The sequence below is a fragment of the Ictalurus furcatus genome, chromosome 15, assembly GCF_023375685.1.
Source record: "Ictalurus furcatus strain D&B chromosome 15, Billie_1.0, whole genome shotgun sequence".
Classification (NCBI taxonomy): domain Eukaryota; kingdom Metazoa; phylum Chordata; class Actinopteri; order Siluriformes; family Ictaluridae; genus Ictalurus; species Ictalurus furcatus.
The window spans coordinates 10129576-10150070 of NC_071269.1; the positions used below are offsets into that span (position 1 = coordinate 10129576).

Genomic DNA, 20495 nt, shown 5'->3' on the forward strand with positions numbered 1-20495 from the left:
TCTGTGTTTACACTGGTTTTCAAAACAGCTTTCTGTGCTATAGCGCCACCTATCTCGCCCTTTTGTGCAACAGCAGTGTCTCCATCTAAAGCTCAAATCTAATTGGATGGCTTTGTAGCGAATTCTCGCACCCATGTGAAAAGCTCCATAGGGATCTATTGTTTCGATTCAAGAGCATCATCGCATCAAACACTTGCGTCGCTTAATTGCGCTCAGTGTGAAAGGACCTTTATACGCATTTAGAATCTAAATACGCACTCACCACCTAAAATATCCGCTATGGAGCCCAGTGTATTAAACTATTTTAGCAGTTGGGGCTTTGGCAAACACACTGAATTAACAAGGAAACAATTTTTCCTTTTTACCATCCAGAAAAGAGATAAGGTTAATCAATTTTAACAACACAAATAAAAAAAATACTAACTCATCTCTCTGCCTTTGTGTTACTCAACAAAAATTCATGTAGCTACTCCAGCTTGCTACACTTCACTTTACAGTTGCAGGTCACAGGTGCATCCCTCCACCGCTGTAAGTGGTTCACTGTCATATTTGTCTCAATATTTTAGCTGTACTCGGACAATTATGGCTTATCATCTGTGGGAAAACTGATTAGCACCATGCTTCAATGGTATCACCGTTTCATAGTAATAGTTCTAATTTTAAAATGGTGGCAACTTCTATGTATTTCCCAATATTTCCTTGGTATCACCTCTCCTCCTCCCCTACCCCTTTTTACAACCTAACCTACAGATTTGATTTAAATGAAGACTGACAACCCAGACAAAACTCACAAGTAGCCAAGACCATAAATTACTTTAAGTTTAATTTTTGACAACTTATAAACTTCAATATAATGATAATGAGTCTTGATTGGTCATGTATCATGGGGTCAGAGCACAGAGTCAGCCATGATATAGCGTCCCTGGAGCAGAGAGGGTTAAGGGCCTTGCTCAAGGGCCCAACAGTGGCAGCTTGGCAGCGTCGGGGCTTGAACACCCGACCTTCCAATCCGTAACCCAGAGCCGGGCAGTGCTGGGGCTTGAACCCCCAACCAAAACCTGTCATAGATGAAAGTTAGCTGTGTACAGAGGTTACAATAGTTTTTTTTTTTTTTTTTTTTTAACACACCAGGGAGCGTGTACCATTGTGTGTGCCTTTCAGATCCTCTCGACGCGGGAAGCACTTTCTGACAGCGTTTCTAGAACCCTAACCTATAACACGGGTAGTGGGGGTTTCGGGCTATATCTGGATTCCTCCTTTACAAGCTATATGCTTCGTACGGGAGAGTGTAATAGCGATGGAAACAGGATGCACAGCGAGGAGGAACGACTGAGCACTTTCCACAACTGGCCGCTAAACGATTCAGATAGATCTGCTGAGCTAGCGCGCGCCAGTTTTTACTTCCTGGGACCAGGAGATATGGTGCGCTGCTTTCGCTACGACAGGACACTGAGGCACTGGGCACACGACGACAGTCCGACTGGCGGGCACCGGCGCCACTTTCCCGCGTGCGAGTTCGAATCGAGGACGGACACGAGCTATGTTCGGCGCGTCCGCGCTTCGACGGATTCGGTGGACGGTCAGCTGTTGAGCCAGCTGCAGCGCCTGGCTGCGGACGAACAGGTGACAACCAGTCAAGCCGCTTATCCAGATATGGAGCCCGAGGACACGCGCCTCACCACGTTCAGCAACTGGCCCACAAGCTCTTCCATCCAACCGGATACACTGGCGCGCGCTGGCTTCTTTTACACAGGTGCGGGTTTTACTCAAATTTTGACACTCGTTTTCTCTTCGGGTTAATAATGCTTAACACGAAACGCCCAACGACGGCAATTAGATAGTGTTATGGGACATGAACTTACTGTATATTCAGGACATTTTGTCTTGAGAATAAGGAGTGTCGTAAATGGAGAAAGATGGAGATTATTCCAAGGGCCCTGAGTAGGAAGGGAGCCCAAGACCACCATAGGGAAAGGAAATTGTCCTAGAGAATGAAATGTGTTCATTAGCTTGATATGGGGCTCAAATTCACAGACACACATCTTTGGCTTTCACTGCCCCGAGCGAGAGACCATAGTCAAACACACATGGACTAGTTTAGCATTTGTCCCAACACTACATTGGTTGATGACATGTGGGCCATTTTTTTTGCTCTGATTCTAAGGGTCATGTTTGGTCACATGGGTTGGCAACGTACATTTTCGCTCATTATTACAAGGTGATGTTTTTATATTTCTTTTCAGGACATGAGTTCCCTTTTGTGCACCTCTTGCTGCCGAAGTGACTAGAATGAACAAGAGCTTATTAGTGCTGCCAGTGCTGCTGCTGTGTGTGTGTGGTGAAACACTGCTACATCCCACATGTATACCTAGTGCACAACTAAAATCCCCAGCGTTCAATTAAAGCACATTCATACACCTACATCGCAGCTAGACTCAAACACTAAGAGTTTTTGGATGCTCATTCCACAATGTAACACCCAGCATTTTGTTATGTAGGAGTTATAAAGTCTAACTCTGTGAAGGTCACAAAATATAGTTCTACAATATAGTGACACCTTCAGTTCATATCGTTTCATATTCCTGCAGTATTTCTACAGTGTCTAATTGAACAAAATGGACACTATGAGGATTAGTTATTTCAAAACTGACAGTGTTATTTCAGCACTGTATGTATTATTTGGGTGTGAAATAGATTCTAAAATAAAATTAGAAACTTGTATTGTGTCTGTGCAAAACCACCAGTGCACAAATAAATCAGAAGATAAAAGAAGAACTGCATGAATTTTGCAATTTAAGTCAGAACTTAGATATTCTGGAAACATATGTCTTGTGTGATACGCATTCATCCTATGCCTAAATCTGCCATATTCGAGCTTTTCTATTTTTTTTTCAGCCTCTCTTTCTGTGGTTTACCATCAGGGGCATAGCGCACGTTTTAAAACTGAGGGTGGGGACAGCTGTTAATAAGTAACTCGACCCTACATCCACACCTCACCAATCTGGGGAGATAAACCTACACCCAGACACTAATTCTCACATGGATCATGTTTTATAATTCATCAAAGTACCAAACATAAGAATCTAACACACTTCAAGCAAACATGAACACATTTCTTCAGTGTCTACTTTTGTTTTGAAATACAGCATGTGTAATTTTTAGATATTGTTTAAGAAGTTTTCATATCGTTTTCATAGCTACAGCTTAGAGTCAGAAAACCATAGATAGGCTATGTCGATATCAGTATTTAATTAAAAACAATATATTAAATAATGCACAAGCTTTTGTGTTTCAAAATGACTAGCAACCTGAATTACATTTTATTTTGTCATAATTACTACTATTCTTGAATATATATTTTCAACTATTCTATAATTTTACACTTTGACCAGTAGACAGCGAGCTAGTATTCTGATATCCATTCTGATATCCATGCAGCAGATATCCATGTGACAAATTTTATTTCAAGAGTGAAAAACCAGCCTCCCAAACAGATGTTTTAGCCTAAATAAATGAAATAGATCCAGTAATAGGCATTGATTACTTTGTTTGTTTGAAGGAAAGATGTAATGAATCCCCTCATTAACCAAAACCAACATTGCACCCCAAAGATCCCCTTTAGAGCCCCTGAAAATTATATGGATAGAGATATGGATTTCGATTATATGATCAAAGATGTCAGCAGGCCAGGAAGAAGTGCATCTAAAGCCCCATTCACACCTGGCATTTACATGTGTCATGGGTGATCTGATATATAATGAATGGGGTCCAATGTGTCTCGGAGATGCATTGAGATTGAGACACCGTTGGAGGTGGTGTGGGACGTACATGACCACATCACATCTGTAGTGTGAACACAAAAGCGTTTTGATGCATCCCAGACAGCATAGAAGGACCGCCTAATGGACAGCGTCATTGCCCTAGCCAGAAAATAAACAATCATATGTAATCACACTGAATGGTAGTGTTCTCCACTGCTAGGCTAATGGACAAAGGTGATGCTATAATAGCAGATACGAAAGCAACTGATTTTTGTAGCTTCTTTCATTGTCTCATCTCCCATTCATTTAACATCTACATTTATGGCATTATCCAGAGCATGCTTTAATATCTCTATCAATAAAGACATCCTGATTCTGGTTCACTAAAAACTCTGCAGGGTAGGTAATATAAAAAACAAAGACAACACAATTTTTAAAAAAATAAAGTGCTAATTTAAGTACTCTGTGAAGAGGTAGGTCTTTATTCATCGTTTGAAGTGTCTCAGCTGTTTGGACATCTAGGGGAAGTTCATTCCACCACCTAGGGGCCAGGACAGAGAAAAGCCTTGATGTATGCCTTCCTTGCATGCCATCCCTGAGAGATGGTGGGATCAGTCAAGCCGTACTAGAGGATCAGAGAGAGTGTGGTGCAGTGGGGGGTGTGATACAGTATTAGACAGGTGTTTTTAATTTTATGGATGATAGGTGTATGTGCCCTTCTTTTCAAGGTGGGACGGGGCTAGATGTAGGAATGTATATATAGCATCATCAGTGGACCAGTATAGGTGATATGCAAACTTGTATGGGTCAAATGAGACTGGAAGTGAGACCGTATTACCACCATTACCATCTTCTTAAAGCACTTTATGATGACAGAGGTGAGTGCTATGATGTGGTAATCATTCAGGTATGTCTTGGGTATGATGGTTGACAACTTGGCATGACTGCCTGCCTTAGGAAGATGTTGAAGATGTTCGTGAGAACATTCCATGAGTACTCAACCTGGTATATTGTCAGGTCTTGTGGCTTTGAGTGGATTAACCCTAGATGTAGTTCTCCTTATGTCCACTGCAGACCGACAGAGCACCTTGTTTTCTGGTGGAGGGATGGACTTCCTCGCATCATTATGTTCTTCAAACCATATGTAGAAGTAATTCAGCATATTCGGTAGGAATGCTTCACTTCTGTCGTTATGTGATGTAGCCTTGTTTTTCCATTTTGATGGAACAAGACAGCTTAGAGCTCACTGTCACGAATGCTGTGATGTCACCTTATCTGAAGGCAGCATCACAAGCTCTGATCAAAGACCGCACTTCAACCATGAGCCATAGTTTTTGGTTGGCTCTTATTGTGGTGTTCTTGACAGTAATATCTTCTATACACTTACTAATGTAACCCATGATAGATTATGTGTACTCCTCCATGGCGGTGGTGCTGTTATAGGGTTCAGTCCATCTCAAGTGGTCTAAAAATTGCAAAGTTGGCTGCTTGTCCATTTTTAATTTTGCTAAAAAAATTTTTGACTGATTACCTTTATGTGATGGCATTGCAAAACCACCAGTTTTATTTTTAAATTTTACTTGTTTTAACTATGACAACCATCTTTGTGTCATGGCACACAACAAATATTGGTTATACAGTGGTTTACGGAAACCTTGAATCAGGATGATCCCAACTTAGTGGAGAAGTCTTTGTTTGTAATGACAGCTACAAGACGCTTCCTGTATGACGAAATTAATCGGCCAGAGTATTCAGGTGTGATTTTGGCCCATTCTTCTAAACATATTGTCTTTAAATCTTGTTCAATTGGATTCAAGTCAGGTGATTGACTGGGCCATTCTAACACCTTGATTTTTTTTCTCTGAAACCAATTGAATTTCATTTGCTGTATGTTTTGGATCGTTGTCCTGCTGGAAGGTCCACCCACGTCTCATCTTCATCATCCTGTTAGATGGGAGCAAATTCTTCTCAGGAATCTCCTGGTAAAGGGCTCCATTCATCGTTCCTTCAATTATATGAAGTCTGCCAGTACCATGTGATGAAAAACAGCCCCACACCATGATGCTTCCACCTGCAAACTTCACTGTTGGCATAGTGTTTTTAGGGTGATGTGCAGTGCCATTTCTTCTCCAAACATGGTGTGTAGTATGACAGCCAAAAATAAAATTTTTCAACATGCCTTTTCTTTAGTAATGGAGTCATGCGTGGTGAACGTGAGCAGTGGAGTGCATTGCGTATTGTTTTCTCTGTGATGATGGCATCTGCTGCCTCCAAGGGTTTCTGGAGCTTCTTCTGACTCCCTGCTCAGAAATCTTGCGAGGAACTCCTGTGCGTGGCCGGTTGATGACTGAGTGACGTTGCTTCCACTTGTGCAAAATGGCCCCAATGGTACTTACTGGATGATTCAGAAGTTTTGAAATATGTCTGCATCCGATTCCATCAAAATGTTTTGCAACAATAAGGTTCCAAAGGTCTTGGGAGAACTCTTTGCTTTTACCCATCATGAGATGTTTCTTGTGTGACACCTTGGTACCGGAAAGCCTTTTTATATACCATCAATTTACTAACCCAGATATTAATTTGCACAGATAGGAGGTATAATTACTTATGGATTTCAGCTGGTTCCTTGCATTACCTGGTGAAAATTTCATATGAATATCCTCATTGGAAATATATTTACTGAAAAATCCAGTTGACGCGTTCAAGACTTTCAGCTGTTTGCAATGAACAAATCAAAGAAAAGCAATTGAAATAGTTCAACACAATGAATGCTTCAAGTGGTTTCCCCAAATTCAACTGAAAATGCAACTTATAATGAGAATAATTTCAAAATTATTCAACCCCCTCATGACAAGCATCTTTAGTACTTAGTAGTTAGAGATGCATAGCTTCTGGCAGCATTCCTGAAGAATCTTAGCCCATTCCTAATGAATAATGGCCTCCAGTTCAGTAACAGTCTTGGGTTTGCGTGCTGCAACCGCCTTCTTCAAATCCCACCAGAGACTTTCTGTGTGGTTCAAGTCAGGTGACTGTGTTGGCCTTGTAGAATCTTCCAGGTCTTCTTCTGCAATCAAGCCTTGGTGGAGGTATTTGAGGTATGCTTGGGATCATTGTCCTGTTGGAAGGTCCAATGACACACAACCTTCAGCTTAGTCACAGACAGCATGACATTTTCTCCTAGTATTTCCTGATACTTCAATGAATCCATCTTGCCTTCCACAAACTGCAGGTTTCCAGTGCCAGTGGATGCAAAGCAGCCCCAGAGCATCACCGAGCCACCACTATGCTTGACTGTGGACAGTGTTCTTTCTTCATTCTTCTATCTCCATACATACTGCTGATCCATCGTGCTGAAAAGTTTTGTTTCATCGCTCCACAGAACAGAATCCCAAAACTTCTGTGGCTTATTTATATGATTTGAGCCAACTTTTCTTGTGCTTTTGGGTCAGTAGTGGTGTACGTCTTGGGGTTTTGGCATGGAAATAGTCTGCATTTGGTACGCGCCTTATCGTGCTCACTGAAACCTCTGTGCCTGTTGCCACCAAGTCATGCTGCAGGTCTTTTGCAGTCACTTGAGGGTTTTTCACAACCTGCCTTCTCAGAAATCTGGTTGCAGCTGTTGATAGCTTCCTTTTTCTGCCCCGTCCAGGTATTTAATGTATTTTCTGCCCCTAGCTAGTATTTCATGTGTTCCAGCTCAAGCACACCTGGTACAACTAATGAAGCCCTTGATTAGTTGCATCAGGTGTGCTTGAGAGAAGACCTGTTTTGCATCTTTGTGCTGTTGTGAGGGATTCTATTCAGGGGGTTAAATAATTTTTAAACATTATAAGTTGCATTATCAGTTGAATTTGAGGAAACCACTTGAAGCATTTGTTGTGTTGAACTATTTCAATTGCGTTTGTTTGATTTGTTCATTGCAAACAGCTGAAAGTCTGTAAATTTTGACAATAAACCTGATCTGCAATGGGGGTTGAATAATTTTGATTGCAACTGTATGTATATGTGTGTGTGTGTGTATATATATATATATAGTCACGAACCGAGGTTGAGGCAGAAGCAATCACAGATATAACAACAGTTTATTTTACAAACATACAACAAAACAAAGACAACTTGGCATAACACCATGGCATGAAACAAAACACCATGGCATGAAAGACATAAGTCTAAGACAATGAAAGACAGAGAAACAGTGCAGACAATGACTATATATACACAAGAGTGCTCATTAACAGAACATGAATCAGGTGCAGGTGGTCATGTGACATGTAGTGCAGTGCAGTGGCTGATGGGAACTGGAGTCCAGAGTTTCCTGATACATGACATATATACACACACAAATTTATATATATGCCCACACGTTTATATATATATATATATATATATATATATATATATATATATATATATATATATATATATATATATATAAATTTTGCACATTTGTTTTCCTTAGACTTAGAACTTAATTCCAAATGTAATGCTCAAGATTGCTTACAGTTCCACTTTTAGGGTCAAATTATAATGGGAAGTGTTCAAGTCTCAGTCTTAATTTTTTTAGGGGGTACCTAAGTAAGTACAGTGTGCATGCAGAACATTTCAGGTTTGAGACTTCTTTTTTTTTAGTCGAGTGTGAGAGTGCAATTTTAAAAAATTTCCCTCACTTTTGGGTTGTAAATATTTAGTGGGGGACCAGATACAAACCTGAAATTTTCACAGAAATAAGTCCTCTATAATAAAATTCTGCTGAAAAATTTTGAGTTTGAAGTTGGAGGTAAACTCTGCAGGACAATGGACCTCGAGGGCCAGATTTGTAGAACCAGCCTGATCTATCATGTTGGTACAGGGGTACATTTGGTATGCGTGCACAGTTGGGTGTTTTACAAATGAGCAGTGTCATAAACAGAGCTATGTTGTTTCTTTTGTGATAAAAGCAGTAAATAACTTCCGGGCTGTAGTCACTTACTGCTTTTACCACAGGCGAAAAAACACCATAGCTCTTTTTTTTAACTGAAGAAAATTAGAAAAATTAAAAACGTTCAGGCAATCAAATTTGCAATTATTTGACTACTTGAGATGGAATGACCCATAAGCATTTTAGCATGTTATTGTAACTTTTGGCCAGTAGGTGGTGCTGGCACATAATTTGTTGCATAGCCTCAGGTCATGGTGGTGATTGAACAAAATTTTTAAGAGGACTAGTTTTTGACCAAAATTTAAATAAGTGGAAAGTGACGTCATAGGGTGCATTGAACACGTCTTGACCCAGGGAATCCAAGGATGCATGGCTTTTAAATTTTGGACACAGGGTTAAAAAGTTATGACCATAAAGGTACATCCAGATTAGGCCTAAATTTGATCCCATGTATTGGCAGCACTTGGCCCAAATTTGGTGAGAATGTTCCTTAGACTCTCCCCAATCAGTGTGCCAAATTTCACAACCAGAAGGTTCTATGGGCTGCCATAGACACCCTAGCCAGAAGAAGTGTTTGACCCCTAATAATAAGAAAATGTAGAATAACTATAGGGTGCCTACACACCATAATAATAATAATAATAATAATAATAATAATAATAATAATAGTGAGAATATATATTTAAACAAATAAAGACAAAAAGCTAAATAAACATTAAAATTTAGTACTTTGAGTAGTTTTTGAGTTTGTATGTCAAATATAGTATTCCCCTTATACCACAGCGATTTGTCAACAATTGCAATTTTTAATTTATTAATGAATGACCCATTGCGCTTTTTAAATGTTCATAATTACATTTAATGTTATGGAACGGCCACAAGACTTTAGTCTTCAGGACATAGAAGTTTACACTTTCTGGTTTCTCTGTAACATGACAAGCAGCTGTTTTTTTACTTCAAGTGAGAGAAAAAAAGAGGCTGGTGAGGAAATGACTGTAAGGAGCTGCTATAAAGTAAGTGATAAGAGGTTCTATAAACTTACTGACAGTAAACTTTTTTACAAAGCAGTGAATACTTCCATAAATGCTAGATAAACATCTAACAAAAAAAAACACCATATCAATTATTATATGCTTTTCTTTGTGATATAATAACACATTTTAAATCTGTTTATTATTAGTTTTAGATTAAGTGGAGCATCCCGCATACAAGTTCCTGTAAATGGGCTGTTATAGGAGTGATAATGTATTAGAACGAGCACATTAATATAACCAATCATTTACAGTCATAAATATTCAGATCCGTGCTGCTACTGAAGATTAATCAACACATTCAGTTTCAGGAATTTAACTGTGTTGTGGTATAATTATTTTAATCACTCAATCTCTGCTAAAAGAAAAATGATTTGACTATAATTTGGGTGTGACATCATAGCTCACACCATATGTATGCTGCTTAAAATTCCAGTGCCCCAGTGTAAAATGCCTTTGTGCATATATGGTAATGCTATCACCACACTAATTCCTTATCATTGACATTTCATTTAGGTCATAGTGATAACGTGAAGTGTTTCTTCTGCAATGGTAGTTTGAGGAACTGGGAGCCTGGAGATGATCCGTGGCAGGAACATGCCAAGTGGTTTCCACGGTAAAACATTTTTCCACATGATACATACACAAATAGATATATACATATACAAAGCTAAATGAAAAAGCACTGTGTTATATGGGATGTTGACTCTGACATTACTAATTCATTGATTCACAACAGTTGATTCACACAGTCTGTATGTAAGAACATAATTCTTACTAGTAAAATAGTGGCTGCAAGAACTGGACTGAATACTAAACTAATTGTTCAAAAATGTTCAAAGCAACAGACATGAACTGAAATGGACTTTTAAATAGATTATACTAGATTTGGCACTAGCCTGCCAATCACATTTCCATTTATGGCACTTTTAAATACTGAAAACATTGTTATAGGTTTTTATTTATCATTTTAATATATACATTTTAATATCTACAGTTGATTGTTTTCATTTCAGAAATAATTGTTTAAATTCTGTTGTGAAGTATACTTTATTAAAATGAGTTACTTGGTCCTAAGTGGTCACTGTCGTTCTTTTTCTATAAGGTTATATTATCTTGAAGAGCTGTATTTTCACCAAAATTACTTTGGTTGCTAACTTGCAAAATAGGCTATTTTATGCAGACTCATGACAACAACTCCTTTTCAGTTCCCGTCTGTAATGCTATAAAATGTGGAAAGGTTCAAGGGGGTGAATATTTATGCAAGGCACTGTACGTTCTATCTATCTTTTTTCTTCCTTTCATTATTTCTTTCTTTCTCTATTGTACATTAGATGTGAGTATTTGATGCAGTCAAGAGGACAAGAGTACATCAACCATGTACAGCAGTCATTCTTCAACACATTAGAGCTGGCAGTGTGTATCTTTCATTCTGTAAAACTTGCTAATGAACTACTTGTAAGTTCAAGTTATCTTGGAAACTAATGACAACTCTGTTTACAGAGTGAAGCCCAGAATTCAACTCCAAGAAATATTACCACTGGACATGGTAAGCAAAAACAAGGAAAGAAAGATAGTCTAATCTGGCTTCCCTAAAGCAGTGTAGTGTTAAAATAATCCTATGCCATCTTGGTTTCAAAGTAGAAGTCCAACTAACTGAAATCACGTACTAAGAACTACATGATTATAGCATTCTATTGTATCAATATCAGTGTATTCAATGTGTGTGTCAATATAACTGTCATTATAAGTGTATTCATTTAAGTATAACCACCTATAAAAAACACAGCTCTGTGTTTTCTTGAGCACAGGACTTAGAGAGACTAATGCACTGTTACACACTCATTTGTGTTCTCCCCATGCAATGGTAAGATGTGCTGAGTGGGCAGAGTGCATCAGCAGCAGCCATGTTCTCGCCGGTGGTGCAGGCGGTGCTGCAGATGGGTTTTGAGCAAGCGCCAGTTGAGAGCCTGGTTCAGTCTCACTTCCTGCTCACCGGCCACCATTACACTTCTGTCTCCGACCTGGTGGCTGACGTCCTGCAGGCTGAAGAGGAGGGGAGGCAGGGTAGTGATAACAACACAGGTGCTGAGAGCATTCGCTGCTTTTCAAAAGATAGACAGGCATAAAATTAATGGAGAGATTCATATCTATCCGTTTGTATAGCAGTTGCACCTGCAATTTAGTGCATGCCATAAATAATGCTAACTAAGAAGAAAAAGATATACACATTGCATTATGTGCTGGATCCTTCTCAAATGTGAGATTTGTTTTTTTAGAGCCTGTGTTGAGACAGAGCAGCAGTGCCAGTGGAATGAAACTGCAGACCTCACTTGGGGAGAAAGGTCTAAATGAAAGCTGTTTCACTTTTACTGTGCTTGTGGACATGATTATATTCATGAAAACAGTTTAAAGTCTTATTTCCACATATGATATTGTGACATACCGTATGTTATAAGGAGTGACCTTACTCTTGCTACTGAAATTCACACGAGTTGTTTATAAGAAAAGGCTAATCAAATAACACTTTAATAAGTGTAGTTCTGATCTCAAGTGACTCGCAGCATCCTGACATGACTGAGTGTGTGTGTGTGTGTTTTGCAGTTTTGGTGACCCTGAGTGCTGAGGAACAGTTGAAGCAACTCCAGGAGGAACGAACCTGCAAAGTATGTATGGACAAACTGGTGTCCATGGTGTTTATCCCCTGCGGTCACCTGGTTGTGTGTTCTGATTGTGCGGCCAGCCTACAACACTGCCCCATCTGTAGAGCAGTGATACGTGGCAGCATGCGTGCCTTCATGTCCTGAGGACTACTACACACACTTGCACACCTGAGAAACAATGCTGAAAAAGCTCCTATAAAAACTAGTTATCTTTGAAGTAGTTAAAAGTATTTAAATCTATCATTTAGACCACAGGCTCCCAACCCCTGTCCTGGACATTTTAGTGTTTTCCTGCTCCCAAAACACTTGATTCAACTAGTCAGATAATTACCAGCACTTTCTGAAGTGGGTGTGTTATAGCAAGAAAAATACTAAAATCTGCCCAAAAGGGGGCACTCCAGGATCAAGATTGGGAACCTGTGACGTAGATAACAAAATGTTGACACTTTGAAATTAAATGGAATCAAACTGAAGCTGTTTTCTTATTTATTTACACAAAAAATAAAAAAATAAACCCAATTAATGTGTACCTTACTGACCCAAATGGGATAGCATATTTAATAACCAATGGACTTATGTTGCTTTCTGAAGTTTAGCCTAATACAGTATATTAATAATATTAAAAAAAATCATATGAATAATTCCGCACAATTGGTGTGGTAAATACATAGCTAAGGCTAAAGGTGTGGTTTTTCAGTTTCTCAGGAAAATATGTACAACTTTGCAAACCTTAGAAGCTGTAGGAAAGGGAAAAGTACTGCACAGTCAAGTCCATAAGTATTTGGACATTGACAAAGTTATTGTTATTTTAACTGTCTACCACAGTATCTTGATGACATTAACAATGAATATGATTGCAGATTTTCAGATTTAATCTGAGGGTATTTGCATCCGAATTGGGTGAAGAGTGTAAGAATTGCATCACTTTATATACAGTCCCTTCCAAAAGTATTGGAACAGCAAGGCCAATTCTTTTGTATTTGCTATACACTGAAAAACATTTAGGTTTAAGATCAAAAGATGAATATGAGATATTAGATGTTAGTGAAAAAAAAGGAGATGTTAATCAGAATTTCAGATTTCATTTCCCGATATTTACATCTAGATGTGTTAAACAGAGGATGGCACTTTTTGTTTGAGCCCACCCTATTTATTTATTTATTTATTTATTGTTGTTGAGATGAACAGCCTAGGACTAGTTTGAAATGGCAAAAAGATGCAGGAGGGCTCAGGAATGCTGTTGAAATAAGTTTCACTCTATTGCCTACAGTTTGAAGATATAAACCAAAAGGTAAATTAATTTATTATAGCACCCCGTTCTGGTGGATATGGGTCATTTCATTTGCTTCAGTAGGTGGTGGCGTATGGGACCTAACTGACAAATATGGTGTCAATATTACATTGATAACCCTGTACTATAGATGTTTAAGTAAATTAGGCACCAGCCCATTGGAACTGATTGACATGGTGATGTGGTGGCCATATTGTTTACAAACGTCATCATGTTTTTGATCATTATTGAGGCTCACACTCTGTTGAGTAGATTGACACCAAAATTGCAAGTTTTGCATATTAAACAAATTATTAAAAATTAGAGTGGATGGAGCTAAATGAACCAAATGGCACATATTTAGGAGGTAAGGAGACAAAGCATGGGAAAAGAGGAGTTTCACTGTACCCATTATTTTGCAGAATTTATGCTTGTTGTTAAACGCAATAACATGAATAGTGCCCCCCATAGGACAAGTTGAGTGAGACTGTCAATTATTAGGGGGTCCTTTGATTGACTATACTTTCAATTTCGTTGCATTAACTCAATGTTTATCCCTTCAAATGCCTGCTGAAAGTGAAGGGGGGGGGGCGGCGGGGGGGTTGGGGGGTTGGGGTGAGGTGTAGGAGAACAGTGGCTCAGTGCTCAGGCATGCTGGCCTCAAACCTCTAGAGTTGGTGGTTCATTTATCTGACCTTAGCTCTGCCCCTTAAGCATGACCATACCCAAACTTTGCAGATGATCTCAGAATCTTGTTCTGTATATACACTCACCATCCACTTTAATATAAAACACCTGTACACATTCATATTCATGCAGTTATCTAATCATTCAATGATGTGGCAGCAGCACAGTGCATAAAATCATGCAGATACAGTTCAAGAGCTTTGGTTAATGTTCACATAAAACATCAGAACTGGGGGAAATTTGATTTTCTTTAACTGTGGCATGGTTGTTGCTACCAGATGGGATGGTTTGAGTATTTCAGAAACTGCTGATCTCCAGGGATTTTTACACACAACAGTCTCTAGAGTGTATACAGAATAGTGCAAAAAAAAAAAAAAAATTTGAGTGAAGTACAGTTCTGTGGGTGGAAATGCCCTGCTGATAAGAGACTTCAGATGAAAATGGCCAGATTGGTTCAAGCTTCCAGGAAGGATGTAATAATTCAAATAATGACTCTTTACAACTGTGGTGAACAGAAAAGCATCTCAGAACACACAACACATCAAAACTTGGTGGATGAGCTACAACAGCAGAAGACTACATCAGGTTCCACTCCTGTCAGCCAAGAGCAAGAATCTGAGAATATCATGGGCGCAGTGTATGTTTCCTGTATATAGGTTTTGTGCAACTCCATGTAAACACTCATGAGTTAAAGCTGTTTGAGTAAATTAGCCTCTGCCTTATTAGTGCAGAAGTGGCAGCCATGTTGTTTCTAAATGTCAGCATGTCTTTGATATCAAATTTGTAAAGATAGACCAAAAATCCTAGGACTAGATGCCAAAGAACTTTGGCAACTAGTTTTAGGATTTTGCAAATTATGCAGAACCGAAGGAATCAGTAGGATCACAGTTCATATGGACCAAAATGTATACATTTGTGCTCTAGTGCCACCACTGGGACAATCAGGCCCATCTCGGTTGCCTGAGGAGCAGGAGGGAGTAGTGTCTGTTGACCAAGTTTCAAGTCTCTATGACTTACACTTTGGTCTGCAGGATTTGTTTTAAGGCAGAACAACTAGAACAACAACAACAACAATAATAATAATAATAATAAATATAGCTGCAAGCAGTCTTAGCAAACATCACCCCCAGCGGCCAGTCCTTGCTGTAATGAACAGCAGTTAAAATGGCATTCCAGGTCCCAATTTATAACAGGGCCTCTCTCTAACTACCAGGGTAGAGAAAGGTTTGCCAATTTGACATAGATTGTGACATATCTACTTCACATTCATGTAAAAAACAGTTTATGCTAATGGATAATGATTGTTGACACTTTATATGAGCTGACCTATTAACACATAAATGAATGCATGGGTGAGAGTTCAACCATCTCTTATCATGTTTGGACTCTATGTGTTTAGCACAATGCCTATATTATTTTGAAAGAGGATTTGAAAAGAAATAATGTAAAGGCAAAAGTTAAAGACACTTCTCCAACTATGTACTTTACACTATGAAAATGAGTTCAACACAAGAGTGGGCTACACTGTCGCCACTTCTGGCATCAACAGCCAACCACATTGCTGGAATGGAAAGCCACCAGTTTATAATCGCATTCTTAGCAGAAAGGAATAAAAGTATTTCCCTGAACAGCACCTCCTTGTTCTGAGTTTCTAACCTGACATGGAAACAGACATTAACAGAAACACCACCTTCTGAATCTTCAGCCTGCGAGGTAAGACAACCATCCTGAATCTCTGACCTGACAAGGAGAGAGGCAACGGTACAATTAAGGTTAAGCTTTTGTGAGCAAAACTTTCCCTTCAAGGTACTTTCAGCTGCGTGTTCCAAACTGTAAGGAGCTCTGCACTGGCAGATATTATGTAAATAATTCAGAACTTCTTTAGCTCCCATCCACAATCTCTTTGAACGTGTACATAAATTAAATTGTTGACATGGAGTCGCTAGTTTACCATGACATGACAGAATTGTGTATTCTGTCATGTCGCAGTAAACCAGCGACTCCATTTCCCAGAATGCACCACAAACTACAAACATGGCCGACGACTACAACTCCCAAAGCTATGCACGGTCATGTCACATTCTCTTGAGAACTAAATCAGACATACCTGTTACCAATTATAATATCAATGACACCAAATATCATATCTCTGCTCAAAAGAATGTTTTAAAAGCAGTTGGTGTACCCACAAATGGCTCCACAAGAGAGCAAGAGCAGAGCTCCAGCTTGAGACCCACAAGGTGGTTTCACCTGCAGAGCTCCAGCTGGAGGTCAAAGTGGTGACCTCATCCCCAGAGCTCCAACCTTAGACCCACGAGGTGATCTCACCTGCAGAGCTCCAGCCAGAGGTCAATGTGGTGACCTCATCTCAAGAGCTCCAGCCTGAGACTCAAGAGGCGGTCTCACCTCCAGAGTTCCTGCGAGAGATCAACGAAGTGACCGCATCCCCAGAGCCACAGCCTTAGGTCAATGTGGTGACCTCCTCCCCAGAGTTCCAGCATGAGACCTATGAGGTGGTCTCACCTGCTGAACTCCCTTCAGAGGTCAACGAGGCGACCACAGCTCCTGAGCACCTGAGTTGGAGGTTAAAATTGCAACCTCCTCCCCAGAGCTCCAGCACGAGACCCATAAGGTAGTCTCAGTTCCAGAGCCCCAGTCAGAGATCAACATGGTGATGGGTGAGACCACCTTGTGGGTCTCAGGCTGGAGCTCTGGGGATGAGGTCACCACGTTAACCTCTGGCTGGAGCTCGGCAGGGGAGACCACCTCAAAAAATTCTGCTGCATCCATAGTGTGGCGAAGTATTCTCCTTTTCTTTGTTTGCGACATATGTCACTCCCCCCCTCATGCTTCATGGAGAGCAATGCTCCCCCCTCTGGCCTTGCAGAGAACCTCACTCTCCCCTCAGACCTTGTGGAGAGCATCGCTCCCGTCTCTAGCATCATGGGGAACATCGCTTCCCCCTCAGGCTCCACCTTGAGCTTCGTTCCTCCCATTGGCTATGCAGTAGCCATCGCTCCGCATTCAAGCCAGGCCAGGGAGATCATTCATCTCTCTGTGGTGCGGAAGAGACCACCCCACACCTGAACCTCAGAGCACGCCAAGTTCCTGCTAGAGGACAACGAGGTGACCTCCTATGCCCAGTTCCAGTCTTAAGTTGACGTCACGACCAACAACGTTATGCTTGCACCTGAGTCTGCTGACACAGCCAACCAAGTTCTGCTCACGCCTGAGTCTGCTGACACGGCCTACCAAGTTCTGCTCACACCAGAGTCTGCTGACATGGCCAACCAAGTTCAGCCTGCAGAGTTGACGGAGAACAACGCTCAGCCTCCCTGCTTGACTGAAGACATCGTTCTGCCTTCCTGTTCCACCAAAGCTGACAGTCGAGCCCCCCCCACTGGGTTCTGCCCAGGGACCCTGGCGAACCTGCCCCAGCCTCATGCCTGCTCCTTCGCTCCTTGAGGAGCCTGCTATCTGTGGGACAATGCCTGCCTCGAGACCTAAGGGGCTGTGAAGTCATTTTGCCCAGAGGGCCAGGGCTGCCAGGGGAGGGAGTGTTTTCTGGTGCTCATGTGTCTATGTTCAGGGCGAAGTATTGAGTGTTATCACTGTGCCAAGCCTTTGTTCCTTGTTTCTGTACCATAGTTTTCATCCTGTTCTCGTCCTCGTTTTTCGATTCTGTTTTGCCTCGTTTATGCCGTTTGCCGATTGCCTGACCATTTCCATGTTTGACCACACCTATGTCATACGTTTTGGATTTGTCTGCCTATCTCGTCTCTAATAAAGCTCTTACCTGCACTTGCATCCATCCTCAACCTCCATTACGTGACAAGTTCCCTATACAGTTACCAAAAATCTCAGTTTGTGTAGGTTTTTTGGCTCATGTATTGTAGGGTAAAAATATAAAAAATCTGAAAGGTGTGCATCATACCTGACACCTAGATGAACAATACAGTTGGTTTTGTTTCTCTTCAAATGCCATTGAGCTTTAAATTATAGCATATTCTGTGTATGAGCCCATTCAGTACTGAAACACATGGCAATTTTAAAAAAGATTTCATAGTTTATTTTAATAAATATTAAAAATCTAAAAGGTGTGTATTATAGCTGACACCTTCAGGAACACTTTACAGTTGGGTTTGTGGCTGTACGTCTTTCCCTTCAAATGCTATTAAAGTTAGAAACGTGTATACCAATGTCGTATGTAAACTTTAGAGACGGTCCCTTAATTTGCGAATATCTGAGAATATCGAATGTCCAACGTCAAGCCAACTTTATGCCAGTCAGATACATTTAGATCATCAATGATTTATTGTTGTGGTGTTTTTTGCATCGTTGAGCAGTTCAACCAATCACACATTTCTGTTGAACATATGAATGCATGTCCAATTGAAGACATTTAGATTAGTCACCGGTGAAAAGGAAATCTGGTGGAAAATAATTATTTGCTCACTGATTGAATTCTCTCATAATAAACAACAAAATGCAGATATGATGTATGTAACAGGTTCATTTTGCAGTGTACACAGCTTTATTGATTATAATGGGAGTTTTTTTTGCGAGAGCGCACTAATTCACAGAGCCACTGAAAGAGAGCATTTGCTCTCACTGCTACACGGTCAAGAAAAAGACATTCTCCTAGTCTCCACTCAGCATGATGTGCTATATCCGATTGAAATTTATTAAATTATTAATCGTAACTAGTTATTTTTCTAGTTCTCTTTGTTCTACATTCACATACAGAGAAAAGTTTATTTTTTACTATACATTTATTGTTACATACACATGCATGCATATACCCCTCAAAAACAAAAAAAAAGTTGCTTATTGCATTTTACAAGTTATATTTACACAGTGTGTTTCATTGTTGTTTGACTTTTTGTTCTTGAAACTACTTTGCAGGTTTCATCTTTTCAGGCTCAACAGCTGTTACATTGGGAGAACTTTCAAAGTATGTGTCTCACTATTAAACTGAGAATGTCCTGTTAAAATTTATTTAACTAACAAATAAAGTGTATTTCAGAATGTCTATTAGTTTCATTACTTTTGATGAGTGAGTTAGTTCACATTTATCAAGAATTGCTTTTTTTTCTGTTTTTACCTCTTGATATTTTAAAAGATGCCACGGAAAGGAAGGAGATCTCTGGCTCCAAGAAAGCATTGGAGAAAGGTGGACCTGGAAGATGAACAGACCAGATTCTCCAGAATTAACAAGGTACTACTGATATCGGTCTCTTGGATTACAACATGCTCATTTCAGGGCACCTTAATGTTTGGGACTAGGATTGTCACGATTCTTTGATTAGATTCAAGTGCTCAATTTTTTTTTTTTAATCCTCAAATGCAGTTAACCCATGTCGATTAACAGGCAAAATACTGGAAGTAGTGCATTCCACGGACAATAATCTATGAACAACATTATTAGATCGTTTTGTAAGGCTGCACGATATATTACAACCATTTAAAAATCATGATACAGCATAGTGCTAATGTGAAATCACAGAGGCTGCAATTCAGTTAAATAAATATATGCAATGCGAGTTTCAGAGTGAAGCGCAACGCTTTATTTACATATTTATTTACAGGTTATGGGTTTCTTCCAGCGGCTCCATTCACAGTATTCTCCAATGTGACAAGAGTTTTGATTTTGCTTAAGCGTGATCCAAAGGAGTCTTGCGTGAATGATACAATCCCGATTTGTTGACATGGAACGCTAACATGGACATTCAGTACATTCTTGACCCTTTTAGCTGCATCACGTACATGTTGTCATATATGTCCAAGTCAGAGCATGAAATGAGAGATTTACTGAAGAACATAATCAAGTGTGTGCATGAAAAAACATTAATGAAAATGAAATGAAGCACATAATGCAGGCCTACTCTAAACACAGGTAAGTAAGCGCTCAGGGGTCTGTGGCACAAACATGCAGCTTACCAATGAAGTGTTCACAAAGTAGTGTCCTACAAAACAAACATCACGAGTCAGAGGATGTCTGGATGTCAGGGATAATAGATTAATACAGAGCAGGGCCTCAAACACTTTTTTTTTTACTTCATATCAGGTGGTGCTGGTTGTGGCAAATCACATGTCATTAAGTGCATATACACGGAAGCGACCAAGATTTTGTGACAACTGCCACGACTGCGGGAGGAAGGGGAT

The 20495-nt window shown here is 39.9% G+C and overlaps 1 protein-coding gene across 1 annotated transcript; it reads left to right on the top strand.

Moving 5' to 3' along the window:
* Positions 1-530: 530 nt before the first annotated feature.
* birc7 (baculoviral IAP repeat containing 7) lies at positions 531-12517 on the top strand. The gene is made up of 7 exons (XM_053644199.1): positions 531-1753; positions 10227-10326; positions 11045-11126; positions 11214-11259; positions 11583-11795; positions 11990-12055; positions 12315-12517. The coding sequence occupies exons 1-7, from the start codon at positions 1270-1272 to the stop codon at positions 12515-12517; spliced, it is 1194 nt and encodes a 397-aa protein (XP_053500174.1). The 5' UTR covers positions 531-1269.
* The last annotated feature ends 7978 nt before the right edge of the window (positions 12518-20495 follow it).

Bases quoted from the DNA above. Each gene is read 5' to 3' on its own strand.
- birc7 (XM_053644199.1), top strand. From the start codon at position 1,270: ATGCTTCGTACGGGAGAGTGTAATAGCGATGGAAACAGGATGCACAGC. The intron at 1,754-10,226 runs GTGCGGGTTTTA...CATTTCATTTAG, and splicing joins CGCTGGCTTCTTTTACACAG to GTCATAGTGATAACGTGAAG. The intron at 11,260-11,582 runs GTAAGCAAAAAC...TGCAATGGTAAG, and splicing joins AAATATTACCACTGGACATG to ATGTGCTGAGTGGGCAGAGT.